The sequence below is a fragment of the Squalius cephalus genome, assembly GCF_949319135.1.
Source record: "Squalius cephalus genome assembly, chromosome: 1".
In the NCBI taxonomy this organism is placed as follows: domain Eukaryota; kingdom Metazoa; phylum Chordata; class Actinopteri; order Cypriniformes; family Leuciscidae; genus Squalius; species Squalius cephalus.
In genome coordinates, this window is record NC_137122.1 from 20,261,250 (window position 1) to 20,288,975 (window position 27,726).

Genomic DNA, 27,726 nt, shown 5'->3' on the forward strand with positions numbered 1-27,726 from the left:
AATATTATCTGGAAGAAATGTCTGACTTACTTTGAACACAAATGTTTGTTCTTTCTCATGCTCCTCTTGTTTTTCCGCAGCCTGTTTTGCTTCATCTTTGTGTCCGTCCTTTCTCCGGCGGCATGTCTCATCACTATGTGTTGAACTTCTATGGTAGCTGCACCACTTAGGTACGCCTTTTTGGCGGCAATCGCGCGCAATATGACCGCGGTTTCCACATCCGTAGCAGGTCACGGATGCTATGTGCACTTTCATCACATTGTCAGATTTGGGTTTATCATCAAATTTTTCTGTCTCTTCGTAGCTTCTTAGTTTGCTTTTGAACTGGGAAAAAGTCAATTCTTCACTACTCTGTGTAGTATGGATAGCAAAAGGTTTGTAGGAATCTGGCAGGCCCTTTAGGATCATAGCTATTATCAGTCCGTCACTTATTACTTCTTTTGCGTTTCTTAGGGAAGTCACCGCTTTCTCAGCTCGGATAATGTAGTCTGTTATCGTCTCGTCAGATTCCTTCTTTAACGAAGTTAGTTCAGTGTATAGGGCGATAATTCGAGGCTTACCCTGACTGGCGTAGTGACTTCGAAGTATTTGCAGAGCTTTCCTGCCGTCATCAGTCGCCTCCCGCATCACCAGTGACAGGCTTTTATCATCGAGAAACTGGATTAATTCAGCGTAGCACTCCTCATTTGTTTCCTCGTCTATATCCCCGGTAGACAGTATTGTTTCTTTTAAACCCATTATTCTCAGATGGCCAAGAAATTTTACTTCCCATAGTTCGTAGTTGTTTTCGTCTCCGTCGAAAACTAACCTCTGCCATCTTCCTCCTGTAGCATTGGCGCGCCTGGGCCCATAACCTGTTAAGGTTTCATTTCTCTCCGTCATGTCTATGTGCAATATGTTTTTGTCATCCATCCATTAAAGAAAATCCAGATAAAACTTCTTAGTATTATTTATTTTGTTCGTTTACATCTCAACGCGCTGGTATAACATCAGCGCCCGAGGGAGCAGCAACACGTACTAAGTACTCAGTACTGAGTTTTACATTCAACAACTTGAGTCAAAATAAAAGTCCCGTTTGTTCACACATGCGCACAATGAACTCTTGCACATTTTTGGCATATGATACAATACAACAGTTGGTATAATCTAAACAATAAATAAAATAACAGCAAGCTACATAACAAAATATAAATTATATGTTTAATGAGAACATATAACTCAACAGTGGTTTTGTCTTGATTAGTCCAACGGTTTCAAAGATATTGGAAAATGTTTTTTAAGCGCTAAATCACAACGCTACACAAACAGTAAGGCGAAACCTAGCATGTTTGGTATCGTGGACTAGGCAAGGATTCAGGAACCTAAGGAGAGGACTCGCGCGTAAAAAACGAGTCAACCACACAGAGTTATAAGCATTTGAAACAATTATTTGACCACTAGGTGGCGATGGTTCAAAACTTTGCAGGCTCCTTCAGGGCATCATGTTGATGACCCATGCCAAGTTTTGTAATGATACATTTATGCATTCATAAAATACAGCATTTTAGTACAAAATTAAAAATGGCCGATGTGGGAAACCTGAATATCATAAGATTTGGCATGACGTCCCAAATCAAGCAAGATGACTTATATGACTTATAACAATTTTAAAAAACTTGTAATACATTTTTTTGTTTTTCTTGATGCAAGTAATCAACTCAGTAATTTTCATGGTGATATCTAAAGGTTAACATTTTTACCCAATTCAAGTAAGAAAAATAATGATTAGGCGTATGAATAGGCTATATTTGGGTCTTTTTTGAAACTTTCCCCTAATGGGATTCTTCTGGACTTTTTTTTCCTTACTCAGGACATATTGAGGATACAAAATCAGTTGAGTTTGCTTTTGTTGCAATTTGTTCAAGGTTGACCCCCATTTTGGCTTAAAATGACTGGACTACTGAGACGATAAAGATATTGTTTTGAAAAAGTTTGCGTTTTCGGGCCCCCAAACTGCAGTTGTCGTGTAAATGAGTGGCCGAAACGACAGTGTTGCTAAAAACGTGTAAACGGACCCTAAATATCTGTAAACACTTGTGGCCATGTTTTCTGAATCTTTTCTTATAGAAGTTTACTACTATAACTTAATTACTACAACAAAGCTCGAAGTGAAATTATGATATAAAACATGAACACAAAAACAATCCAGAAAAATCCAGAATCAGTTTGTTATAAATATTCATATTAAATTATTCACATTATGGAGTATTTGAGTATACATATATAATCAAGTATGTTCATTAACCATCTGTCCCCTAAAATAATAGTTAGTGTAAAGCATGTCTGGATGCATCATCATTACTTCCAGATTGAAACCATGCATTTTCTGAAAAGCTGCTTTGGAACAATATGTATTGTGAAAAGTTGTAGACTAATGAATGTTGAATGGAGTTGCACGATGATGTCTACAGGACGCGCTCCTGCTCCAGCCACACCACGGCCCTCTGCTGGATCAGGATGGTGCTGCGTATGACGGCGAGCAGCTCGTCTGTGGAGCTCCACGTGTTGGGCTCCAGCGTACTGAACATCAGAGGAAGAGTCTCCAGCTGCAGCTCCTCCATCTGACACGCCTCCATCAGATCCTCCTCTCTGTGCCCTGATAACAGCTTCCTGACACACACACACACACACACACGGGTTTAATTGGGCTCTTAAAGGGATACTCCACTTTTTTTGGAAATAGGCTCATTTTACAACTCCCCCAGAGTTAAACAGTTGAGTTTTACCGTTTTCGAATCCATTCAGCCGATCTCCGGGTCTGGCGGTACCACTTTTAGCATAGCTTAGCATAGATCATTGAATCGGACAGGACCATTAGCATCTCTCTCAAAAAAATGACCAAAGAGTTTAGATATTTTTCCTATTTAAAACTTGACTTTTCTGTAGTTACATCGTGTATTAAGACCGACGGAAAATGTAAAGTTGCGATTTTCTAGGCTGATATGGCTAGGAACTATACTCTCATTCCTGCGTAATAGTCAAGAAACTTTGCTGCCGTACCATGAGTGCAGCAGGCGTAATGATATGGTCATTTTTTTGAGAGATGCTAATGGTCCTGTCCGATTCAATGATCTATGCTAAGCTATGCTAAAAGTGGTACCGTCAGACCCGAAGATCGGCTCAACTGTTTAACTCTGGGGGAGTTGTAAAATGAGCCTATTTCCAAAAAAAGTGGAGTATCCCTTTAATGTTTGCGTGATATCAAAAGCTCAAGGTTGGGCTGATGTTGTAACTACATCATCTTTATCCACTAACCATTTTCATCTATAAGGCCTTCAAACTTTCAGGCTTTTGAACTTTTTTCAAAACTTAATTTTTTTTTTTTTGACAATTTCTGTATTTGAAATATTACAGTTATATAAATTTCAGCTTATTGTAAATCTACTTTCTTACATTCCAAATTCAATTGCACTTCCACATCACATTTGCTACATTACTTGAACTTTAAAAGGCGCTTTCAGTTTAATTCACGATGCCAAGAGACAGACAGAAACAGATGCGCACCTGAACTTGCGGCCCTTCTTGTCTCTGGGTTTGATGTAGATGATGATGGGATAGATGCTCTGCTTCAGGAGATTCTCCACATGATTCAAGCCTAGCTGAAGCAGACAGTGTTTGTCCTGAACACACACACACACACAGACAGAGTTTAACACAGTGGTGGCTCTCAGTGTGTTTTCTTGTGTGTGTGAGTGTGTTTACCTGGTTAATAACCTCTTGAATACTCTGTAGTTTGATTCCCAGTGGTTGATCTGAAGAGTCTAAGAGGAACACACTTTTATCCTGACGCACACAACCCTCCAGCGGCTCTGCACACAATGATAAGAGTAATAATAATTGAACAAAATCCATAAAATGTATAATAAATTCCTGACATTATGAACAAAAAGGTGAACACAAAGTTTTTATTTTATATTTTCATTTTTCATTTTAAGATTAGTTTAATTTTAGTAATATTAAAGTATTTTTAATAGTATTTAATATTTTGATTGAGTTTTTTTTTTTTTTCAATTTCCCATTTATATATTTTTTCTTGTGTTTTGTCATTTTTAGTAGTTTTTTTTTGTCATTTTTAGTAATAGTATACATAAAGATATTGAACTAGTTTTAATATTTTCCATTATATTCATTTTAGTTCAAGTTGTAGTAATTGTGTTGTGTTTTTGTCATTTTTAGTAGTTTTTGCCATTTAAGTAGTAGTATTATAGTTGTCACGACCCCTGTATCATTGTTTTGTAAAAGTTTGTCATTTTAGTCGTTTTTTTTTTTTAATATGTGTATGTGGTATTTATTTCAGATCTAATTAAAATTATATGACGTCAGCAAAGCAACATTTTCATTTATATTTATATATTTTGTATTATTATATCAGTTAACATTTATTTTATTACAAGTAACATGGTTTTAGTTTTAGTTAACAATAGTATTTGGTTACACTTTATTTTAAGGTGTCATTGTTACAGTGTAATTATATATTTAAGTACTGAGTAATATTAGGCAACTACATTTACTTACTATAGGGTTAGGGTAGGATTAGGGTTTAGTTGAGGGTTAGTTGCATGTAATTATGCATAATTTACTGTTATTACTATGGTAAGTACATGTAACATATGTAACAAGGACACTGTAAAATAAAGTGTTACCTAATATTTCTTAGTTTAGTTGACGCTGAGATTGTGTACCTGGATGGCAGGTGTTGAAGTCCAGACCGGATTCGGCCGGTTGCAGAAGCCGCTCGATGATCCCGCGCGACAGCAGAGACGGACAGAAAACCACCGGCCGTCTGCTGGAGACCCGAACCATCTGAACCAGACTGAACGGGATCAGCTGCTCCTCATGACCTACACACACACAAATACATGTACAAACACACACTCACTGCTAATGTTGGCTTTTAGTGTTCTTTTTATTCTGTCTGACTTGTAGAAGTGGGCGGGGCTTACGGTTACTGAGTGTGTAGAGCACCTGATTGGACGAGCCGATCGCACGATAGTTTGAAGCGACCGCTTTAATGAGCCGAATGTGCTCGGGGGTTTTCTTACAGAACTGAAGACAGACACACAGCAAACAGCTCAATATCTGTGATAGAGAGACAGACAGAGAGACAGACAGGTATCTAAAGACAGACCATCACCTTCTTCCTGCCTTGATTCTGCTCAATCGCCATCGTTCGAAGTCTCACCAACAGCAGCTGCTGAGCTCTGAATGAGAAAAACACCCGTTCAGACTCCTGACATGCTCTATTTGACATCAGACGGACATTTAACAAAGAAATTCAATATCATATTACCAAAAATATATCTCTTTTTTTCACAGCACAAATATCTAAACTTTCCTAAATCGATATGCATTTACTGGAGAGGCAAAATGACAAGTTGATGAAAATGAAGTGAATTTATGATTAAAATGAAATCAATATCTGCTAATGGGCTCAGATAAAATAAAGTTGTCAAAATTTGAATTAAGTTCATTTTTGGCAGATATTTGTTTGCATTTAAATCATAAACTCCACGATAAGAATATGAAAGGAAGTCTAAAATGCAAAACCTGACAGTGACTTATAAAAATATATATTGAAAAACTATCATGTGGTCTGAACTCGGCATTACATATGACCTCAATATATCGTCAGGAGCCGCAGGGAATCTTTTTGTGTCTTTGTATCTGCTTTTTGTTCTCTTAAAGGGACAGCACCCTTGACTTGCATGCTATGAATCACCAAAGACCATAAGTTTAGCTAAAAAATCTTCTTTACTGTTCTAATGACGAAAGACAGTCACCGATATCTTGGATGGCCTGAGGGTGTGTAAATTACCAGCTAATTTTCATTTTTGGCTGAACTATCCCTTTAATATCTTGTCATTTTGCATGTCCAGTATATGTATCATGATTTAATAATGCATTTGTAAAGGAAAACAAGACAAAAATACTAGGTAAGAAAATCTTCTTTTTTTTTTTTTTTGCGGTGCTGACCACAGCGATGACATCATCAGCATATTTACATACTGAATTGTGATTGGCTATATAACAAACACAATCTTTTTCAATGTTTTGAGTATTTGTTGCTTTATTAGAGCTGTTTATGTGATGTCATCAACCATCAAATAAATATCTGAAACAAATACTCACAACATTGAAAAATATAGTGTCTATTCCCGGCCCTGGACCACCAGTTATTTACGTTTTACTTGATTAAGGGCCTGTTGACACCAAGGACGATAACTATAACTATAATGATAAAGATATAGTTCTTAAAATCGTTCACAATATAAAAGAATAGTAGAATCCAAACCACAAATATAATAATAACGGCACAGAGAAACGCTATAGTTGGAATCATTATCAGAACGATTTTTTTTCCAGCCAATCAGAATCCATCCTGCTTTAACAAGCTCGAGCATTTAAAGCGGTACACGACAAAATGGCAGCGCTCGCTTATGAACAGAATTTATTAAGTTATCTTTATAATTATCATTCTTGGTGTGAACAGGCGTTTATGTTCAGAAGAGTTAAAGGTATTTTATTTGAATTCTTTATAATATTTCAGTGTTTAGTGTGTTTTTGTGTACCGGTTGTAGTTGGGCACGGCTCCGGCCTGCAGGGGCGCCCCCGTGTGTTTGTCCACGCGAACGCAGCGCCACTGATATTTGCCGTTATAACGCGTGTCGGTGACGTGCAACACATCGTCACAGTGAACCCTGAGACACGGCGGGTCGCCGTGGGAACTGAGGTCAAGGTTCACGCGCACATAGAACGAGTCGGCGCCGGTGAAGGATGGAGACGAGAGTTCAGCCATTAAACGAGAGTAACCTGAAAGAAAATGAATGAATTAGATAAAAATGATCTTAAGACATTTCTGATATATTTCTGATCTCTCTCTACTTTTTTTTCTTTTAATTACTTTTTTATGTATATACTCTACATGGAAAAAAATGCATTGTACTGCAAAATAATACAATAAAATTGAATTCTTAAAGCAGTTGAAAATAATCTGTCACAAAAAAAGACAAAATCATGAGATACATTTTTTTGCAATAACATTAATATCTCACATAGTTTTGTTTGTGTATTGATGCCTAGGAGTTTTAACCGGAGAACCAAACAACAGAAAAAGTATATTTTTCTTCTGCAGTATCTTGTTTTCCACCACACACATGTAAACCTTCTAAAATCAAGATACATTTACTAGTGATGCAGAATTATGTAATATATTAAGTGTTGAAATTGACCAAAATGAAGTGAGTTAAAACAAGAACAAATATACCAATGCAGTCAGAAAAATAATCTTATTTGCCCTTTGAATCAAGTTTATTTTTCTGACCCCATTTGGTAGATGTTTGTTCTTGTTTTAAGCATAAACTCACTTCATTACGATCAATTTCAACACTTAATATATTACTTCATTTTGCATATATCTAGTAAACGTATCTTGATTTGAGAAGGTTTACATGTTTGTGCTGGAAAACAAGACACAAATACTGAGTGAAAACGTCACATTGTGTAGTGAACTGGATGTTTGTCTCTCACCCTCCTGGTTGTGTGTGTGTTTGAGTGCGTAAGGTTCGGTCCACCACTGTAGTGAGAAATGAGCCACTTCAGACGTACACTGACTGAGGCGAACATGACCCTCGCCCAACAACACCTGATCCAACTAACACACACAACAAAACAAGCATTCAAATGATTATTGATTATTGATTATTAATAAATAAACCTCCTATTTGAGATATTCACTGTGAATTTTTTATTCAGTGTCTATTAGAGTTTGTCTTGTCATTATTCAGGTTTAAATTATTCTCCAAACCAGAATTATTGTCACATGATACCTGTAACTTTTTCAGTCCTGCTCAGGATGGACCAATCACAGTTGTTCTCTGGATATTGATTATTTTCACTGTGATACAGGCACTGTATTACAGTGGTTCGCTTGTTACCTCGAGAATAGGACTTTTTCTGTAAATTTAGGACATTTTTGTGGTGTGCCACAGGGATCCGTTTTGGGACCTTTATTGTTTTCCCTTTATATGCTTCCCTTGGCCCACATTTTTCAGAAATACAACATTTCATATCACTGTCATGCAGATGATTCTCTGTTTTACCTTCCAGTAAGGCTTGACAGCACTGTTTCATTTGATGTGTTATTGAAATGTGTAAATTATATTAAGAGTTGGATAACAAATAATTTTCTGAAGCTAAATGAGGATAAAACAGAGGTTTTAATTCTAGGTTGTCCTGTAAAATTCCTCCCCTGCTCTGGAAGCCCGGTTAGGTCCTCTCTCATCCAGTGTACGTAAACGAATCAAAAACCTTGGAGTGATCTTTGACTCTTCACTATTTTTTGATAAACATATTAGCACTGTTATTAGAGCAAGCTTTTTTCCATTTGAGTTCTATCGCAAAGTTGAAAATCTATCGCATCTTCTTTCAAGTAAAGATTTAGAAGCTGTGATTCATGCAATTGTAACATCACAATTATATTATTGAAACTCTCTTAAAGGTGCAGTGTGCGATTTCTAGCAGTATCTAGTGGTGAGGTTGCGAATTGCAACCAACAGAAGTTGCGGTGGTTTCTTTACAAAGATAAAATCAGAAATTAGGTTTACTTAATTATTCAGTAAAACAATACGTTATTGCGAATATTATTGTTATTTGTTCATCATTGTGTCAGTGTTTTTTCGCTGACTTTAGCTAGATCTGTGCATGAAGAACAACATGTCGATGTAAGCGGACCCGAGATGTGTGTAGACAGAAATGGCTCATTCTAAGGTAATAAAAAACAACGGTTCATTAAGTAAGGCCTTTATACACCACTGAAAACAGTTTTATATATATATATATATATATATATATGATATTGCATTTATGTCAACAGATCCTCCAAAATATTATGCAATGCACCTTTAATTCTGGTCTCCCTCAATGCTTATTATCATGTCTGCAAGTATGTGCAGTGAAAATGTGTTTCAGTGAAGTAGGAACTTCCTGTCTAACATGAAACAGTTTCCAGTCTCTCACCTCCAGCAGTTCTCTACCCTCCTTCAGACCGCATCGCTCCGCGGGTGACCCCGCCCTCACCGTCTGCACGAACACGCCCGTCCGGTTGCCCCCGATGATGGTGATGTCACCCGCCAGACTGATGCTTTTGGGCGAAGAGGAGAGCGCTGGAGCCAAGCTGAGAAACGAACGAGACACAAATGAGACGAGAGGAAAGTTTAGTGTCCACTGGTGGAATCGAACCCTGATTCAGATCAGCTGAATCTAGTGTGAAAGCAGCCTGTTTTCAGTGAGGATGAAGAGCTCGTACCGTGGTGAGGATGAAGATGAGGATGAGGATGATGAAGGTTCGATCACGTTGATCACGTCAGGAGGAAAGAGCTGAGACGGCAGGGAGCTCCACGAACTCAACAGACACGAGTCTAAATCCTCTACAACAGACACAAACAGTATATTATGTGAATCTGCACTGGCCTCACGATTAAAATTGATTCACAAGGTAAAGATTTGATTGCAAAATAATTCTGAAAGCATCGTCATGCAACTTTGTCTCAATTATGTTACAAATTAATACACAACAGGGGTTAGTTTAGTCAAAATACCAAAATTTCAGTAGCTGGAAAAAATACTTGTGAAATGCTCAACACCAAATATTCTCAATACCAAAAATGCCAAAAACAGCAATTGAACACTTATTTTTAACGGTTTTACTACGTTAAATATTTTATTTATTTATTCAATTTAATTATAAAGTACTTTTTAAAATAACAATATTAATATTTAATTAAAACAATTGTTAAGTTAATTTTATTTCTAAAGCACATTTAAACTTTTACACTGACCAAAGTGCTGCACGAAAGACACTTTATAATCATCAAATACATTTTTTAACACAAAATCAACTAAAAATGACAACAGACAAGCAATTAATAGGCCAGTGAATACAAATCTGATTAAAAAATAATTAATCGTATGTGGTCAAGTCATAGTCAACTTTCTGAATAGCTTCGAAACATACAATAGTCAGTATTAAAAGAAGAGCAAAGAAACTTATGGGAGCCCATTCCTGCCACATAAGAGAGAAGAAAATCATGCTTTGGTAAATCATAATAATGACTTAAAAAGTCTAGATTATGAGATAAAAAGTAATCAAATTAAGAGATAAAAAGTCATAAAAAGTTATAAGGAAAAAATCCTGCTTTGGTAAATCACAATTATAACATAAGAAAAAAAATGACATCAAGACAAAATTATGAAATAAGTCATAATTATGAGATACAAAGTCATAATTATAAAAAAAAGTCAAAATGATGACAAACTAAATCATAATTATGACATAAAAGGTCAAAATTATTACATATAAAGTCAAAATTGTGACATAACAATTATGACATTATAAAGTCATAATTATGAGATAAAAAGTTGAAATTGACATACCAAGTCATAATTTTGAATAAAAACTGAAATAAAATAAAAATAAAAAGCTTTGGTCAATCTTATAACATAAAAAAGAATTAAATCACAATTATGACATAAAGCCAAAAGCAAATCACAATTATGAGATAAAAAGTTGAAATTATGACATACTAAATCATGAGATTTTAAAAACAAAATCGAAATTATGAGATTAAAAAATATTATTATGAGATTAAAAAAATATATTATTTGGCATTATTGCTGTTTGATTATTATGCTGTGCAATGAAGCCAGTGATTGGCCTAGTAATTTGCTTCAACCTTTCTGACATTTATAGGGGTTTACATACTAATTCAAGGTTTTTTTGTGTGAAATAAGCAGTAAGCAGAAGACATAAGTAGCATAGCAAGCCAAGAATTGATTCTGCAGTTCATAAGATTCAATTCAGAATTTGTTGAAGAAAGAATAATTTTTCTCTGCCATCGTGGAGGAAGATACACAGACAGACAGACAGACGGCTGTATCACACACCTGTATGTGTCTCGTTCTCGTCGCTCCCCCAAGAGTTCAGATCAAACCTGCAAACACAGGCAGACAGTGAGACGCCAGTGAATCCCATATATTTACACTGTTTTCTCCACTGCGTGTCTTACTCCACATTTGCTCTTCGGTGGATGGAGTTCATGCAGGGAGGAAACGGGAATGTCGAGAGTCTGTTGATGTCCTTCTCCGTGTTACACTCCTGCACAATCACAAAACATACTGTGAGATTGAAAATATCATTCAATTCATCAATTCAAACTTAGCTCATGATCATCACCACATCATATAGTAAAATGTTCTTTTTATTCACCGGCGTCAGCAGATTCTCTTCTGAATTTGAGCAGTAAAAGTCTGTGACACAAACACACAACATCATCAGTTCAAGTCACATTTATTTATATAGTGCTTCATATCAGACAGACTGTGTCAAAGCAGCTTCACAGAAATAAACAGGACCCCGCTAACAAAAATATGATCTGAGAACGTTTTGATAACGTTCCCATTAAGTTATGGAATTTACGTTATTACGTTACGTTATTTCTGAATGTTCTCAGAATGTTCAAAATATCAAGTTATGTTTTAAAAATGTTTTCTTGTTTATGTGAAGGTTAGCAAAAACATTAAGGGAATGTTAAACATTTTAAAACAAGTAGTAAGTTGTAATGTTTAAAAAAACATTAGAAGAGCGTCCAACTAAAAAGTTTCATAAGCAATGTATAAATTATGTTTTTGTGCTAACCTTTTGACAACATTATTAAAACCAGAAAACGTAGAACGTTCTATTAACGTTACTGGAAGAACTTTTGTTCGTAACTTTGAGAGAACCTTGACAGAATGTTAGCCAAAGTTACGAGAATGTTCCCTATTAGCTGGGAAAGAAATTATAATGTTGCAAAATACATCAATTATGAAAAATAAAAATTTTTGGCTGTAAAACATCTCTACTAATTCGATTCAATGTTGATTCAGTTTAGTTCGATAACAGTGTCAATGTTGCAAAGTTCTTCAATTATGAACCCTGAATGTTAAATAATGTCCTGGCAAGGTTCTCTCAAATTTATGAATAGTTACTTTAACAGAACATTCGCTCTGGTCTTTAATAATGTTCTCAAAACATTAGCGCAAAACATTATTTGTACATAGCTCATGGAACATTTTTATGTTTCGTTATTTGGACACTTATTTTGAAATTCTGTTATTATTTCCTTTAGTTCCTGTTTCCCTGCTCTGTTTCCTTTCAGTTTCCTTGGTTACTGATTATATTCCTTGTTTGTTTCTATGGTTACTTATTAGTATCACCTGTGTATGGTTATGTTTGCCATGTGTACATACAGTATACTTTATGTGGTTTGCTAGTTCTCCTGAGTGTTAAGAATTCTGAATAAAGACTGTTTTGCTTTGCTACTCCGTCTTGTCGAGCGCGCTGCAGGCGACTCGTGACACGTTTTAGCTCAAAATGTGTTTCAGAATGTTCAGAGAATAAGTAACATTCCCAAAATGTTGGCAAAATTATAAAATGGAATGTTTCCTTAACATTTTTAGAAAAGTAACATATTTAGAACATATTTTGTTAGCTGGGAAATTAATTAAATTCCACTATAAAGCTAAGTGACAAAGTTAGTAAAAGTTTTGTTCTCATCCGATGGTGTTAGTGCAGTCAAATTGATAATATTACTGAAACTACACACACACTCACCTTCAGACAGCTCACAGATCTGAGCTTGAGAGGTTGACTGTTAAAACAAAATAACAACATGAGAGATCAAGTACACACCGTTGTTGTTGTTGTTGTTATTTTGTGTGAGTGTGTGTGAACTCTGACCTTTTGAGCTCTGAGTGTGAGTGGACTGGGACTCAGATCGACTGAACAGCACGGCCCGAAACACTGATCCTCACTGAACAACGACAGATGAGACTACAAACACACACACATCTGTTAGGATCTGTTGAGGTGACAGCATTCAATTTAACAGATAAATGTACACTAAACAAAACTAAAACAAACCAAAACAGCTAAAATTCACTATGTAAACAGACATATATTGTATTTTTAATTAGTAATTCTGTTATTTTTATTGAAGAACCAGGATCCCATGCCATGGAAAACATGGATATATAAAAATGTAAAACAAAAGAAAAAAAAAGATCTAAACAAGTCATGGAAATTAATTAAAACCCTAAAAAGTTATGAAAATGAATAAAATCTTAAAAAGGTCATGTCAAATATTAAAAACATAAATATTTATGTATATTAATAAGATCACGGAATTCATAAAATCGTAAATTTTCATGAAAATGATAAAGACCTTAAAAGTATTTTAGTCTAAAAGTAAATTTATTAAAAACTTAAATATTCACGTAAATGAATAAAATCTTTAAAAGTAATGTCAATAATTAAAAAACAAATATGTATGTATATTAATAAGACATTAAAAGGGCATGTAAATGACTAAAAATGTAAATATTTGTAAAACTTTTTTTATGTTTCGTATTTTGACACTTTAAATATTCTAGAAAAAATACTAAAACTGGCGAGCAGCTGCTTGTGTAGTGTTTGACAGTGAGTGGTGCAGTCCTACGCAGTGCAGGCAGGTGGTGCTCTGTTCTCTCTGCTCCCGACTCTTCTCCGTCTCTCTCTGCTGCTGCTCCAGGCTGTTCTGAAGCTCCGCCATGCGTTTGCGCAGACGGTTCTTTTCCAGCAGGCAGTCGGTGAACTCCAGCTGCAGACCGTCACGACTGCGTAGGGCCTTCAACACACACAGTAACAGAAGAGTTGACGTGTATGTGTGTGTGTGTGTGTGTGTGTGTGTGTGTGTGTGTGTGTGTGTGTGTGTGTGTGTGTGTGTGTGTACCTGGTCTCTCTCTCTCTCCAGCTCCATGATCTGTGTGAAGTAGGACACACTCCTGCTCTGCTCCGTCTCCCAGTCCAGCTGCAGAGTCCTGAGCCGCAGCTGAAGCTGCTCACACTGAGACGCCAACTACACACACACACATATATAGATAAATATGTATATAAGGGCTGTCAAAATAACGATGAATTCGATGAATTAATCTGAAAAAAAAATAAAACGTTAAAAAAAATAACACAGATTAATCTATTCCGTATTGACCTTTGACCCGGAGCCGTTCTAGCCACCATTTGACTGTAAAATGAAGGAGGGAGACGAGAACGCGCAGCCTGGATAATTGATTGGAACACGTACTTATAAAAAACGGCCTGATGGAAGTGTTGACAAAAATAAAGTCGTCTGCAATGTCTGCAGCAAGGAATTTGCATATCACCGGAGTTCGTCAACTCTAAAGTACCACATCAATGCAAATCATCCAGGAGTTAACGTTAATCCAGAGGTACGACCATGTCCCGTGATAACAACTCTAGCAGTCAACATCATCTTCAAACCACACTGGAGCAAACACTGAACCGCAAACTAAGCAAATCTGTATGTGACCGACTGAGTAACATGCAATGTCCTGCAGACCAGTTTCGATTATAGACAGGGGGTTAGCAGAGGTTTAGCAAATAGCCTCTTCAGACATAACATATAACCCGCCATCGCGAAACAACATTATGTTAAAAATACAGCATCTGTACGACACTGAAAAACAAAACAAAAGGAGTTGTATTGGTAGGAGTGGAATATATTGCGCTGATATATATATATCACCCTGCTGCCGCCTCAGCTCCCACTAGGCCCTTCACCCAGGCCTCAGCATGGAGTTGGCTTCAGGCTCAGTCGCTGCCAGGCCAGGTGGCAAGTGCAAGAACAAGCGTCCCTGAGACGGGCCACCCAGGGATGGAGAAACGAGTTCTTCAGGAGATGTTGACCGCACCACTCCCTCCCCTGGAGGAGGGCCAGGTGGAGAATGGTGCCCTTGGTCCCCCTGGCTCAGTTTGTGGAAGCCTGGAATAGGGCTGCACGATTAATCGAAAAAAAATCACGATCTCGATTCAAACATAAACGCGATCTCATTTCTTAATGATGGCGATTCACTTCAAGAATCGTGCAGTCCTAGCCTGGAAAGTTCGTCTGGCACCTACCCAAGTTCAGGGGTGTTCACTACACTACGGTGTTGAGCGAACGGGCCCCTGTCATGCATGCAGAGATTGCAGTCCTACTGGCGAAGGGCGCGATAGAGCCGGTCCCTCCAGCCGATATGAAGACCGGCTTCTACAGCCCATACTTCATTGTACCCAAGAAAGGCAGTTGGTTACGGCCAATCTTGTACCTGCGAGTCTTGAATCGGGCCCTTTACAAGCTTCCGTTCAAGATGCTCATGCAGAAACGCATTTTCGAATACATCCGTCCCTGAGATTGGTTTGCAGCGATCGACCTGAAGGACGCGTACTTTCATGTCTCCATCCTCCCGTGACACAGGTCATTCCTGCGCTTTGCGTTCGAGGGTCAAGCGTATCAGTACAAAGTCCTACCCTTCGGGCTGACCCTGTCGCCAACCGCCTTTACGAAGGTCACAGAGGCTGACATTGCTCCCATGAGAGAGCATAGTGTTCGTTTCCTCAACTATCTCGACGACTGGCTGATACTAGCGCAGTCCCGGGAGCAGTTGTGCGAGCACGGGGACCTGGTGCTCTGGCATCTCTGCCAGTTGCGTCTTCGGGTCATCTGGGAAAAGGGCAAACTCTCTTTTCTCGGTATGGAGCTGGACTCCCACTGGATTTCCACCAGACGGCACGCCTCACAGATGAACGTGTCCGGTCAGTGCTGAACTCCTTGAATACTATAAAGAGCAGAACAGTGGTCCGACTGAAACTTTTTCAGAGGCTCTTGGTGCATCCGCAGCCGCAGTAACGCCACTGGGTTTGCTTCATATGAGACCGCTTCAGCACTGGCTTCACGGCCAAGTCCCGAGATGGGAGTGGCAGAGCGGCACGCTTCGTGTGACAATAACCCCAGCCTGCCGCCAAACCCTCAGCCTGTGGTCAGACCCTTCGTTTCTCTGGGCCGGAGTGCCCCTAGAACGAGTGTCCAGGTATGCTGTGCAGATGCCTCCAACACCGGATGGGGGGCCATATACAATGGGCATGCAGTAGCGGCGATGTGGACGGGCCCCCAACTGCATTGGCACATCAACTGCCTCGAGTTGCTTGCGGTACACCTTGCTCTGAACTGCCTCAAGAAGCCTCTGCTTGGCAAGCATGTGCTGGTCTGTACGGACAACACTGCGAGTTTGCGTACATCAACCATCAAGTTGGTCTACGCTCCCCTCGCATGTCGCAACTCACCCGCCATCTCCTCCTATGGAGTCAGAAGCATCTGCGGTCGCTTTGTGCCACTTATATGCCCGGCCTGCTCAATCGTGCCGCCTGATCTGGGACCACTTAGGGGGCCGCACAGATAGATCTGTTTACCTCTCCAGACCATTGCCAGTTGTTCTCTTCCCTGACCGAGGGGACCCTCGGCACGGATGCACTGACACACAGCTGGCCCCGGGGCCTACGCAAGTATGGGTTTCCCCCAGTAACCCTTCTCGCACAGACACTGTGCAAAGTCAGGGAGGAAGGTCTTGCTAGTTGCTCCTTATTGGCCCAACCAGACCTCGTTCCCTGAACTGATGCTCCTCTCAACATTCCCATTCCTCTCAGGGAGGACCTCCTCTCTCAGAGACGGGGCACCGTATGGCACCCGTGTCCAGACCTCTGGAAACTCCATGTCTGGTCCCTGGACGGGACGTGGAGGTTCTAGGTGATCTACCACAAGCTGTCATAAACACCATCACTTCTGCGAGAGCACCCTCTACGAGGCGTACTTACACTCTGAAGTGAAACCTGTTCATTGAGTGGTGTTCTTCACAGAGAAGACCCCCGAAGATGTTCGATCTGTACTGTACTATCCTTTCTGCAAGTTGGGTTGGAGTGAAGGCTCCCTCCACCCTCAAAGTGCATGTTGCCTCTATTGCCGCACATCACGATGCAGTTGATGGAAAATCCGTAGGGAAACACAACCTGATCGTCAGGTTCCTGAGGGGTGCGAGGAGACTGAATCTCTTCAGCGAAAAACAAATGGTGCCTGCATCCGCTTCCGTATTTATACCCGTGCTGCGGGGCGGAGCGCGAGATGCATATCTGCACACACTAATGTGCATTGACTCGTTTAATTAATAATCAAAGATGACAGGCTCCCTAAGCGTGATCCCAATCATTCGGCATGGTCGACTCATGTCTCTGTTCCCTCCTTCAGGGAACGAGGCTTACATACGTAACCGAGATGTTTCCTCTTACTCTCTCTCTCTGCGTCTCTGAGCTCTCCAGCTCTCCCTGCAGTCGGGCGATGGTGCCGCACAACTCCTGCCGCTGCTCCACCGCCTCCCACCGGTCCTGCTGGAGGATGTCCAACAGAGCCTACACACACACACACATTACTCACACTCCTGTAAGTGTAATGATGAGCTGAGAGAGTCTTGTGACTGACCTGATTTCCAGAGTTATGCTCTGTCTTTCTCACAGTGAGCGGCGGCGTCTCCTTCGGGCCTGCAGACGCTCCGTCACACGCCTCACTGCTCGTATGATGCATCAGTGAGGGGGCGGAGCCATCGTCTGCTCTTTTCTCCACCTCCAGCAATCTCTTCCTGTGCTGCTCCACCTGCACGGACACGCCCTCTATAACTCTGTACAGGTCTGAACTACATTATTCATAGTGTCTCAACAAGTCAAGTCAAGTCACTTTTATTTATATAGTGCCTTTTTACAATATAGATTGTTTCAAAGTAGCTTTACAGTGATAACAGGAAAATAATGCAACAATGTTTGTTCCTAGAAGAAAATAGCATAATAGTCCAGCTTAAGTAAGTTCATTGATGGTTAATTTTTGTTGTAAAAAAAGTTATTAGTTTAGTTAATTTATATATATTTAGCCGCACTGGAGAAAACAGTGATGTCATCGTCCAGCTCATTTCAGTTCTCATATAATGGTGTCAATGCAGGCAGATCAATAATATTGTTGAATATTAAACAAACAACAAACAGTTTAGTGTTTATCTTATCAATCAATGGTCCATCAATGGTTGGCTCTCATGACCAATACGCCTCTAATTCACACTGAAGAACTATATAGTCAACACTTCAATAAATGTTTCAACTGATCAACAGGTGATTTCATGGGAGACGAGTCTTAATTTTCCGTATATTGTACCTCTGTGAGTAGTTCTCTCTCGCGCACAGAAGCTTTGCGCTGTTCCTCTAGCGCTCGCGAGTATTTCACAGCCTGTTCCAGGTGTCTGTCCTTCAGCAAACCCAACTCACGAGTACAAGACTCCAAGTCATGCCTCATCCTGACCCAGAAACACACAGGTAGAAACATATTTACACTCAGGCATTTTACTTTTTGTATTTAAGGTACACATTTTTATCATTTGATGCAATCCCTGGGAATAAACCCCATTACCTTCCCATCGCAAACACCATGTTCATACACTACCATACAAAATTCTGGGGTCGTAATGATTTTTTTTGGGGGGGAGGGGGGTACCTTTACTGAGCAAGGATGCATTAACATTTTATATATATATATATATATATATATATATATATATATATATATATATATATATATATATATATATATATATGTATGTATGTATGTATGTATGTGTGTGTGTGTGTGTGTGTGTGTGTGTGTGTGTGTATATATATATATATATAATATATATATATATATATACAGTATATATATATAGACACATACATACATATATATACATATACATATATATTAGGGGTGCAACGGTTCAAATTACTCACGGTTCGGTTTGTATCACGGTTTTAGTGTCAAGGTTTTGGTACGATTCGGTATGTGCTATGTTCAGGGCAAAAAAGGACTACTGTCAAATAAGAATATGAACAAATATTCAGATTTACACCTTTCTAATATTAGTTTTCAGGTACAGAAATTGAATAAAGTAATCAAATGTAAAATAACATTGCATATAATCGTCACTGTAGAAATGAAATAAAGATTAATCATTATTAAAGTTACAAAAGCTATTCAGTCAAGAGCAGTGAGTGATTTCCTTGTATTTGTTTATGCTTGATTAACATTAAAAATACAGATAGCAGGAATATTAGGCTGCTGTCACTTTAAGACATAATGCACGGATCCAATACACTGAAACATGCGATATCTTTAATATCTTGAATTGAGACGTAACCGACTATGTTTGCTAGGATACTGGCCAAGGTGAGAAAGTTGACATAATTTAAAATTCAAAGACTTGAAAGAGAGCTCAATATTTGTGGCTGTCTGAGACGTGGCTTTATGTGAGCTTTATTTGTGTGTATATGTACGTACCTCTCCTGCTGTATCCGGTCCTGTCGCAGCTCTTGCGCTTTGCGTTCAGCTCTGCTGCGCTCCTCCTCGGCCACACGGCAGCGCTGAGACAGACGCCGCTCACACAGACGACTGCCACGCAATTGTTCTCGCAGCTTACGCACCTCCAGCAGCAGAAACTGAGTCAGACCCTCAGGACCCTCCTCATCTACACACACAATATTACAAAAATAACATTAAACAATAAACATTGAAGTCGTCTTTTCTTCCCTATAGTGACGTATATCCACATGAAACCACTTCTCAAACAAGAACAAATGTAGGGCAGGGCTTTATTATGTTTGTGGTTTGCTATTGGTGGATCTGGTTTTGATTGACAGGTTGCCCTGCCCTCACGCCAGTACACACGTCATCAGAGAAGAGAGATGTAAGAGGGAGGGGAAGTTATTTTGATTTAAGATTGTGAAGCACATGTATTTAAAAAAATGTATGTGCAAAAATCCAGTCAATTCCTCATTGACAAAATCAAGTCCCGTTTCACTCTGGTATATGTCACACAACAGGGGAGAAAAGACTAGTGCAACTTCCATTTCGTGCCGACTTTAAACGGCAGAAATGTGACGCATTCACACACCCAGCATGATGGAGCAGCGTTGAGTCGGTTGTTGTCCGGTCAGCTGTGTGAACTGCTCCGGATGATAAAACTCCAGTGACTCCATGAAAGCCTGTAGACCGCGCTCGCCACGCCCCCTCAGGATGTCCAATAAACGGCCTGCACACAACAACCAATCAAATCACTGCACACTGATACTGACACACGCGCCAACCAATCACACCACACTGTACATTCTCTCTCTGTAAATGTGAAGGTTTGCTTCTAAATTCACATACTATCCATCCTAAATAGTATGTGATGTGAGGATGAGGATGAGTGCGTACTAAATCAAAGCACACTGAAAAACATTACGTCAAAGAGGAGAGTGTGCTATTTAGAGTAAAATTTGCATTGGTAAATGAGTGTTGGGCTAATATTAGGCCAAGTCACGTTTATGTTTAGTGCTTTATAGAATACAGATTGCTTCACATAAATAAACAGGAAAATATTAGTGTTGTAAAACTCACCAATTATGAAACAACTTGAAATTATGAAATTTCAGCTGTAAAGCAGCTCTAGAATATAATAGTCATCATTCAGCTTAAAAAAAAGTTTTGTTCTCATCCGATTGTGTCAAGTGCTAGTCAAATCGATAAATTTTTTTTTTTTTGTTTCCCTATTGACTTTTCCAGATGTGCGTGTGAGGAAAGTGAGGCTGAAGATTTTCAATGAATGAACCTGAGTGCAAACAGTAAGAACAAACGCGTCTTGTGGTACCATGACTCAATCTTATGACGTTGTAGAATTTCCGAAACGGATGTACTGTCTTACTACACACTCTGAAGTATGAACTTTACACTAGTGAAGGGACAAATAGAGCAGAGGGCTGAATCAATTGAACCAACTGATTCACTCTTTTGAAACGAACATCATACTAACCTTTAAATGACGTTCTATTAACATTAAGGAAACTGGACATTTTTATGTTCTTAGAATGTTACAAAATAGCATTATTATAATGTTGAGTTGTTAAAAATAAGTTGAAAGAACGTTTCAGGAACACCATAAACGTTCCTCTAACATCAATAAAACATTGACATTTTAATGTTTACATAACCAAAACAGAATGTTTGGAGAACGTTCTTAGAACAAAAAATTTTCTAGCTGGGATGACAGGGCTCCAGACCTACTGTTTTTACTAGGAGCGCTGTAGCCCCTAACTGAACATTTTTAGGCGCACAGGCAGAACATTTAAGGGCACACAATAGGGCACCAATAGACTGAACTCGTAATACGCATGTGCACGCCATCAGCGTTCTCACAGGTTTCGCGTTTAAAGTCTGTGTAGAGTTTCCTGTTAAAACGGTGTCGTGTTAGCGGCCCCCAAGTTAATAACTAATGACCGTTGTGACGGAAGTGAATCAATCAAATTAACTTTAGCTATAAAATAACTTTATTCAAGAACTGCTATAAAGCCAAAACAATCTCTGTTACTTTAAACTATCCTTGTATCTCTGTAAAGCTGCTTTGGAACAATATACATTGTTAAAAGCGCTATATAAATGAAGATGACTTGACTTGACTTACCTTAAATCAACCTGCAACACAGTTATTCACATTCACATGACAATAAAGCACTGAGCTTAAAGGGATACTCCACTTTTTTTGGAAATAGGCTCATTTTACAACTCCCCCAGAGTTAAACAGTTGAGTTTTACCGTTTTTGAATCCATTCAGCCGATCTCCGGTTCTGGCGGTACCACTTTTAGCATAGCTTAGCATACAACATTGAAGTGGACAAGACCATTAGCGCCTGAAAATAGGCTACCTTCCGTCAACATAACCAACGTGACAACCTCCTTGCACACGGAGCGTTGGAAGTTACCGAGCTGGGGACTATTTTCAGGAGCTGCGTCGTATCATTACGCCTGCTGGACTCATGGTACGGCAGAAAAGTTTCTTGATTATTACGCAGGAATGAGAGTATAGTTCCTAGCCATATCAGCCTAGAAAATCACAACTTTACATTTTCCGTCGGTCTTAGTACACGATGTAACTAGTACAGAAGAGTCAAGTTTTAAATAGGAAAAATATCTAAACTCTTTGGTCATTTTTTTGAGAGAGATGCTAATAGTCTTGTCCGATTCAATGATCTATGCTAAGCTATGCTAAAAGTGGTACTGCCAGACCCGGAGATCGGCTGAATGGATTCGAAAACGGTAAAACTCAACTGTTTAACTCTGGGGGAGTTGTAAAATGAGCCTATTTCCAAAAAAAAGTGGAGTATCCCTTTAATTTGAGGTGTAGATCAAATTAATTTTATCAATCATAATGCCTTAAAATTAATTAAAAACAAAACGAGTGAAAAAATAGATATTAGGGAGTGAAAATAGCTAATAAGCCAATAAGCATCCTCTGCAGCCACCTACTGGTTACAATGGTAAAGCAGCGTTTCAAAAGCGCCCATCACTACTTTATGAGCGCTGTGATGTGATTGATGTGTGGTGTTCTGCGTCCTCACCGGCTCTGCTGATTCTCATCGGATACTGACTGGAGTTGAGCACCTCGTCCTCGTCCTGCTCGTCGATCACCTTACACTGCCGCAGATACGGCGTCAGCTTCGCCGGGTTTAAAATGCGGGTCAGTTTGTGTCGGACTCCTTCCACTCTCTCCCAGAGCTCCTCGCACTTCTCCTCCTCTGACGGGGTCATGACCGAGCTCTCGTCTCCCTGCAGCCATTCACCTGTGGAAACACAAGATCTTCACAGGGGGCTCTTCTCAAGTGTAGGTGGTGTAGGTGGCAAGAAAAGTGGCTAAATTGTGCCCGTTTCCTGTTTTTGTGGTTGTTGTAGTAGCTACATCAAAGATGGTAATATATACTGTAGGTCAAAAAATAGCTTATAGGTCACAACTCACACAGCACACATTGTAAAAGCTTAGAGAAAGCTTCCCAGTGGGCATTTGATGTCATTTTAACATCAATATGACATCACATTGATGTCAAAATTACATCACGAAATAGGTCAAAAATTAAAGTCATATTGACGTCAAAGTGTCGATGTCAATTTGATGTCAATTTGATGTCAAGATTTTGACCTCTGCTGATGTCATTTTGATGTTATTTTGATGTCATGCTTTGTTGGTATTTGATGTCAATTCAACATTTATTTGACGTCAAGATGTCATGATGTTGATCCCAGCAGGCACAGGATATAGACTACAGCGTCGGTCAGTCGTTGGATTTTGGTTGAAAATGAAAATCGGGTTGATGTCTAAATCCAATGTTTCTTTGACGTCAAGCTCCAACGTTGGGCAGTCGTTGAATTTTGGTTGGAATAAACCAAACAAAAAAGTGAAATGCATGGCCGTACACTTATTACCAGCTTCATTTAAAACTAACCAGATTTACTTTATTTAATTTCCGGTTTAAAGAAATCATAATTTGCATTTTAAAGTCACCATGATGGTGGTTAGCGTTTGCTTTAGTTGTGCTCTTGACCCTTGACTCGTAATATAAAAAATTCTCTGGCTGCTATAATTGTGTGTTTATAAAGCACAATTGTTGTAGCTAAAAAGCCATGGAAAATGAGATCAGGTGATGTTGGCTCCAGGAATTGAGTTTGAGACCACTGTGATTAAAGGTTTTTGTGCACTAAATAGTTTTTAAAAACCAAGTATATTATTTGAAAAACAACACCGCTAGACATGCTGTAGAATCAAATGACTTCTGTTATGAATAAAACAATTTTAAAACCACATGTCCTATATAATCAAAGCATTAGACACTGAATAAGATCAGGGATTCAGGCATTTACATGATGATATCATCATCATCAATAAACAGCCAGCATCACCTGATCTCATTTTCTCATGGCTTTTTTAGCTACAATAATTGTGCTTTATAAACACACAATTATAGCAGCCAGAGAAAAGTTTATATTAAAGAGTCAAGGGTCAAGAGCACAACTAAAGCAAACGCTAACCACCATCATGGTGACCTTAAAATGCAAAATATGATTTCATTAAACCGGAAATTAAATAAAGTAAATCTGGTTAGTTTTAAGTGAAGCTGGTAATAAGTGTACGGCCATGCATTTCACCTTTTTGTTTGGCAAAATGACATCAGCAGAGGTCAAAATCTTGACATCAAGTTGACATCGACACTTTGACGTCAATATGACTGTCATTTTTGACCTATTTCATGACGTTTCGTGACGATTTTGACATCAAGGTGCTGGGTTAGTTTAAATCACATTTTAAGAACCATTGAAAATTAAGCTGTTGATAAACATCAAAACAGATGTTTTGTGAAGAAAATCTGTGCCTGACCCGAATCAACCATATCACCATTTTTCCAAACCTGACCTGCATAAATTAACTTAATTAGAAAAAAGTGAAACGCCCAAACAAATAATGGAATTAAAATAATTAATTTCTTCTTGGCCCCCTTTGGTAAAAGCACATTTATTTAAAATAAATAAAACAGTCAAAACCATCTCACTCATGAAACATTTCATGTCAGTGAATCGGTGAGTGAATCTCTGAACAAGATTGCTTGACAATACGATTCAAAAGATTCAGATCTCATGGTCACAATGACTGGACAGTGATGGGAGATTTACAGCAACAGAAATAATAAGTCCAAATCTGTGGCGCACAAATGCATGCAACACACTCTCACACCAATTCATAGCAATTTGGTGGCCATTTTTATCAATTTTATGTTTTGGTGGCAATTCATATTTTATGTTTTGTTTGCAATTTAAAGCCATTTAATGTTTTGGCTTAAATTCGTAGCTATTTTACGTTTCATCGTCAATTCAAAACTATTTTAGCCTATGTTTTGCCGGCAATTCGTAGCTCTTTTCCAATTTTGATGACAACTCGTAGATTTCTTTTTTTTGTTTTGCTGGCAATTCACTGATAATTTAAGTTTTGAGTTGAGTTGAGTTTATTTGACATAAAAAGTAGCAATACAGTAACCATAAAGTAGTAAAACTCCTTTGTCAAGGATAACACATTAAAGTTGCATTAACTATTGTGGTCCTTGATTTTTGTTCAAACTTGGACAAACGTCCAGCTAAAATGTCCAGCTAAAACACGGAAAAACCTATGTTTTGAGAACTTTATTAAAGACCAGATAATGTTGAATGAACATTCTATTCATATACTGCCAGAACGTTCGCCAAAGTTCATGCTTGTTTTTTTCTGAAAAGAAAATTTCCGTATCACATCGTACAAATTAATACAACATCTCTTAAAGGGGTCATATAATGACATTTTTGTACAAGCTAATATGATTCTTTATGGTCTAAATTAAAAGTTTGTAATATACTTTAATTAAAAATTTTCATTAGTATTGTAAGAAAACACTCATTTTACCTGGTCTAAAACAGCTCTGTTTTCAGCACGCTGTTTAAGTGCATGTGTCTTTAAATGATAATGAGCTTTGCTCACCCCGCCCCTCTGTTCTGTGCGTACACCGTTTGTAACACAATAACCATAACGCGTTGTTCATTATAAACGTGGGATTATGAATTATATCGAGAACGTTGTACATAGAAAACATGCCGTAATGTACCCTGAGTGTAAACAGACGCATTCTTCGTGAAGCGTGCAGCAAGCGATTTGCAAAGATTACACTCACTTCAGTTCTTCTGGAGGTGCAGCAGGAACACGAATAGTTGGTACCGATCATTTTTTCAGGAGCAACTTCTTAGCAAAACCATCTTTATACTGACCCTCGAGCAGTCTGGTGTGTGAAATCATTCGCGCAAACATGAAAGCATTGACGTTGATCGTGGGGAATATTCCCTTCAAAAACAAACTCAGCCACTGCGTCTTCAGCGGTTCGGATTTAGGAACATCAGAATGACTGCTGTGTTCTTTATTGCACCCAAGAACAGAACACCACAATCGCTTAGATGCCATTCTGCTCATAGACAGTGCTCCAGTATCAACAATGACGCGCGGACTATGATGATTGACAGCTCGCTCACGAGCGGGCCGGGGCGGGTCTATGTTGAAATGCTGCTGTCAATCAACAATCGTGGGAGGGGCGTCCGACCGTGTGACGTCACTAGGTCGAACGGCTTGATTTGAGACGGGGGAAAACATATAAGGAGATTTAAAAAAAAAAACACTGGATGGATTTTTATCATTTTATGATGGTTGTGTACAGGCACTGCCAACACACATTTCAGTACAATCAACTTGTAAAAGTACATGTACCATTATATGACCCCTTTAAAATAGCTAGTTTTTCATGAGATTGAAGTGAACGCATATGATGAAGGTGAAATATCGTAGATCCACATGATCATAAAACATAGACGTAAACATGTTAATGCACTGCATGAGGCCCGAAAGAGGGACTGTAAGAGAGCAGTTTTCTCACAGCAGAAGAATGCAGGTGGTACCATCCTCTCACTGTACACGAGAGATCATCAAACAGACAGTGCGATAACACTGCCAGAGGAACTATGGAAAACAAACTTCATTTTCACCCAAGCCTGCCGATACCTGCACACCAACAGGAGATATCAGTTACATTTCATGTAACTATCAACTTTGTCTCAAAGATTTTTGAAACATAGCTTTTTTTCTTACAAGCACACACACACACACACACACACAAATAAACATCTACCAGAGAGATGATGAAGATTAGGGGTGTGTGAGGGGTTTGTATGCGTCTCTGTTCAGGTGAGGCAGGTCCAAACACATGCAGGAATCTCAATGAATGTCTCATAGTGAAGGAATCCACAGCTGGGAACTTTACAACTACACACTGCTAACACTACAGGCTACATTACAAACAAAACACACAACAACACTACGGTAATATTAACACAATGCTAACATAAAACTACTACAGACACTATACTAACACTAACAACCCAGCGAACAGGGAATGTTCTCAGAACTTTGGCTAAGGTTTTCTCAAAAGTTATGAACAAACGTTCTAGCAGTAGTAATGTTAACAGAACCTTCGTTCAGAGTTATCTGTTTTTTAATAATGTAGTGCAAAACATAACACATTATTCATGGATTTTTTTTTTTTTTTTGTATCTAATGGATGTTCGTCTAAAACAATTTAAATGTTACATTTTTTACATTTTCAGAACGTTCTAAAAACATTCCAAAATAACGTTCCCATAATGTTTACAATATTGATTGTTCCCTTCATGTTCGCATGACCATGAAAAAAAATAGAACATTCAGAAATGGAACGTTATCAAAACGTTTTTAGAACATATTTTTGTTAGCTGGGCTAGTAGTAAAACAACAACACAACAGAAGAAACTCATCAAGTTTGAAGGTTAAACGTGTTTTGGTCCATAATGTCACACAATTCCAAAGTATCGTTCTTTAAATCAAACATTGAATTGATTCACACTGATCTTATTCTGTATTATGAATCGATTCATCAAGCAGCTGATGAGGCTGATCAGATAAACATCTTACCGCTCATGATCCACAGCAGATGAGCAAACGAGATGAGAGAGGGAAAGAACAACAGCAACACTGCAGACACAAATCAGAGAAGACGAGAAGTCAAGTTTGATATGAGCAACCGGTCTCTCTCTCTCTCTCTCTCTCTCTCTCTCTCTCTCTCTCTCTCTCTCTCTCTCTCTCTCTCTCTCTCTCTCTCTCTCTCTCTCTCTATCTCTTTAAGATACCACTCCGTCTCCAAGGTAGACTATAATAATCGTAAAAATGCCTGAGTCACTCAACATATGAGTGTGACTGATTAAAGGCACACTGTAAACTCTGTGTCACAATGTTCGTGTTAATATTTCACTAGTGTAATTAGTCATATTCCGGGCGGGTCAGAGTCAGAGAGTGCATGTGACC

The 27,726-nt window shown here is 38.7% G+C and overlaps 2 protein-coding genes across 4 annotated transcripts in view; both read right to left on the bottom strand.

Moving 5' to 3' along the window:
- Positions 1–27,726, bottom strand: part of LOC307164176 (pregnancy zone protein-like) — an 88,881-nt gene that overhangs the window by 22,781 nt on the left and 38,374 nt on the right. The window lies entirely within an intron of this gene.
- On the bottom strand, positions 939–27,445 carry LOC307164229 (caspase recruitment domain-containing protein 10). 2 transcript variants are annotated; one of them, XM_079880798.1, is made up of 24 exons: positions 27,337–27,445; positions 22,391–22,612; positions 19,909–20,046; positions 19,296–19,482; positions 18,141–18,279; positions 17,421–17,591; positions 17,231–17,350; positions 13,845–13,970; positions 13,572–13,739; positions 12,815–12,907; positions 12,689–12,725; positions 11,303–11,343; positions 11,103–11,191; positions 10,981–11,027; positions 9,344–9,464; positions 9,055–9,211; positions 7,567–7,690; positions 6,609–6,849; positions 5,168–5,240; positions 4,983–5,085; positions 4,722–4,880; positions 3,742–3,848; positions 3,544–3,659; positions 939–2,649 (listed from the first exon to the last, which is right to left on the bottom strand). In XM_079880798.1, exons 1-24 carry the CDS (start codon positions 27,341–27,343, stop codon positions 2,445–2,447), a joined length of 2,991 nt encoding a protein of 996 aa, XP_079736924.1. In that variant the 5' UTR covers positions 27,344–27,445; the 3' UTR covers positions 939–2,444. The 2 variants fall into 2 exon arrangements, with proteins under 2 accessions (XP_079736924.1, XP_079736925.1); XM_079880799.1 differs by having other exon boundaries at positions 997–2,649; positions 5,174–5,240.

What these genes read in the sequence shown, in the direction of transcription:
- LOC307164229 (XM_079880798.1), bottom strand. An exon ending in TCATCTTCATCCTCACCACG is followed by an intron (nt 9,212 to 9,343) that starts GTACGAGCTCTT and finishes TTCGTTTCTCAG; the next exon opens with CTTGGCTCCAGCGCTCTCCT. An exon ending in GCTCTACACACTCAGTAACC is followed by an intron (nt 4,881 to 4,982) that starts GTAAGCCCCGCC and finishes GTGTGTGTGTAG; the next exon opens with GTCATGAGGAGCAGCTGATC.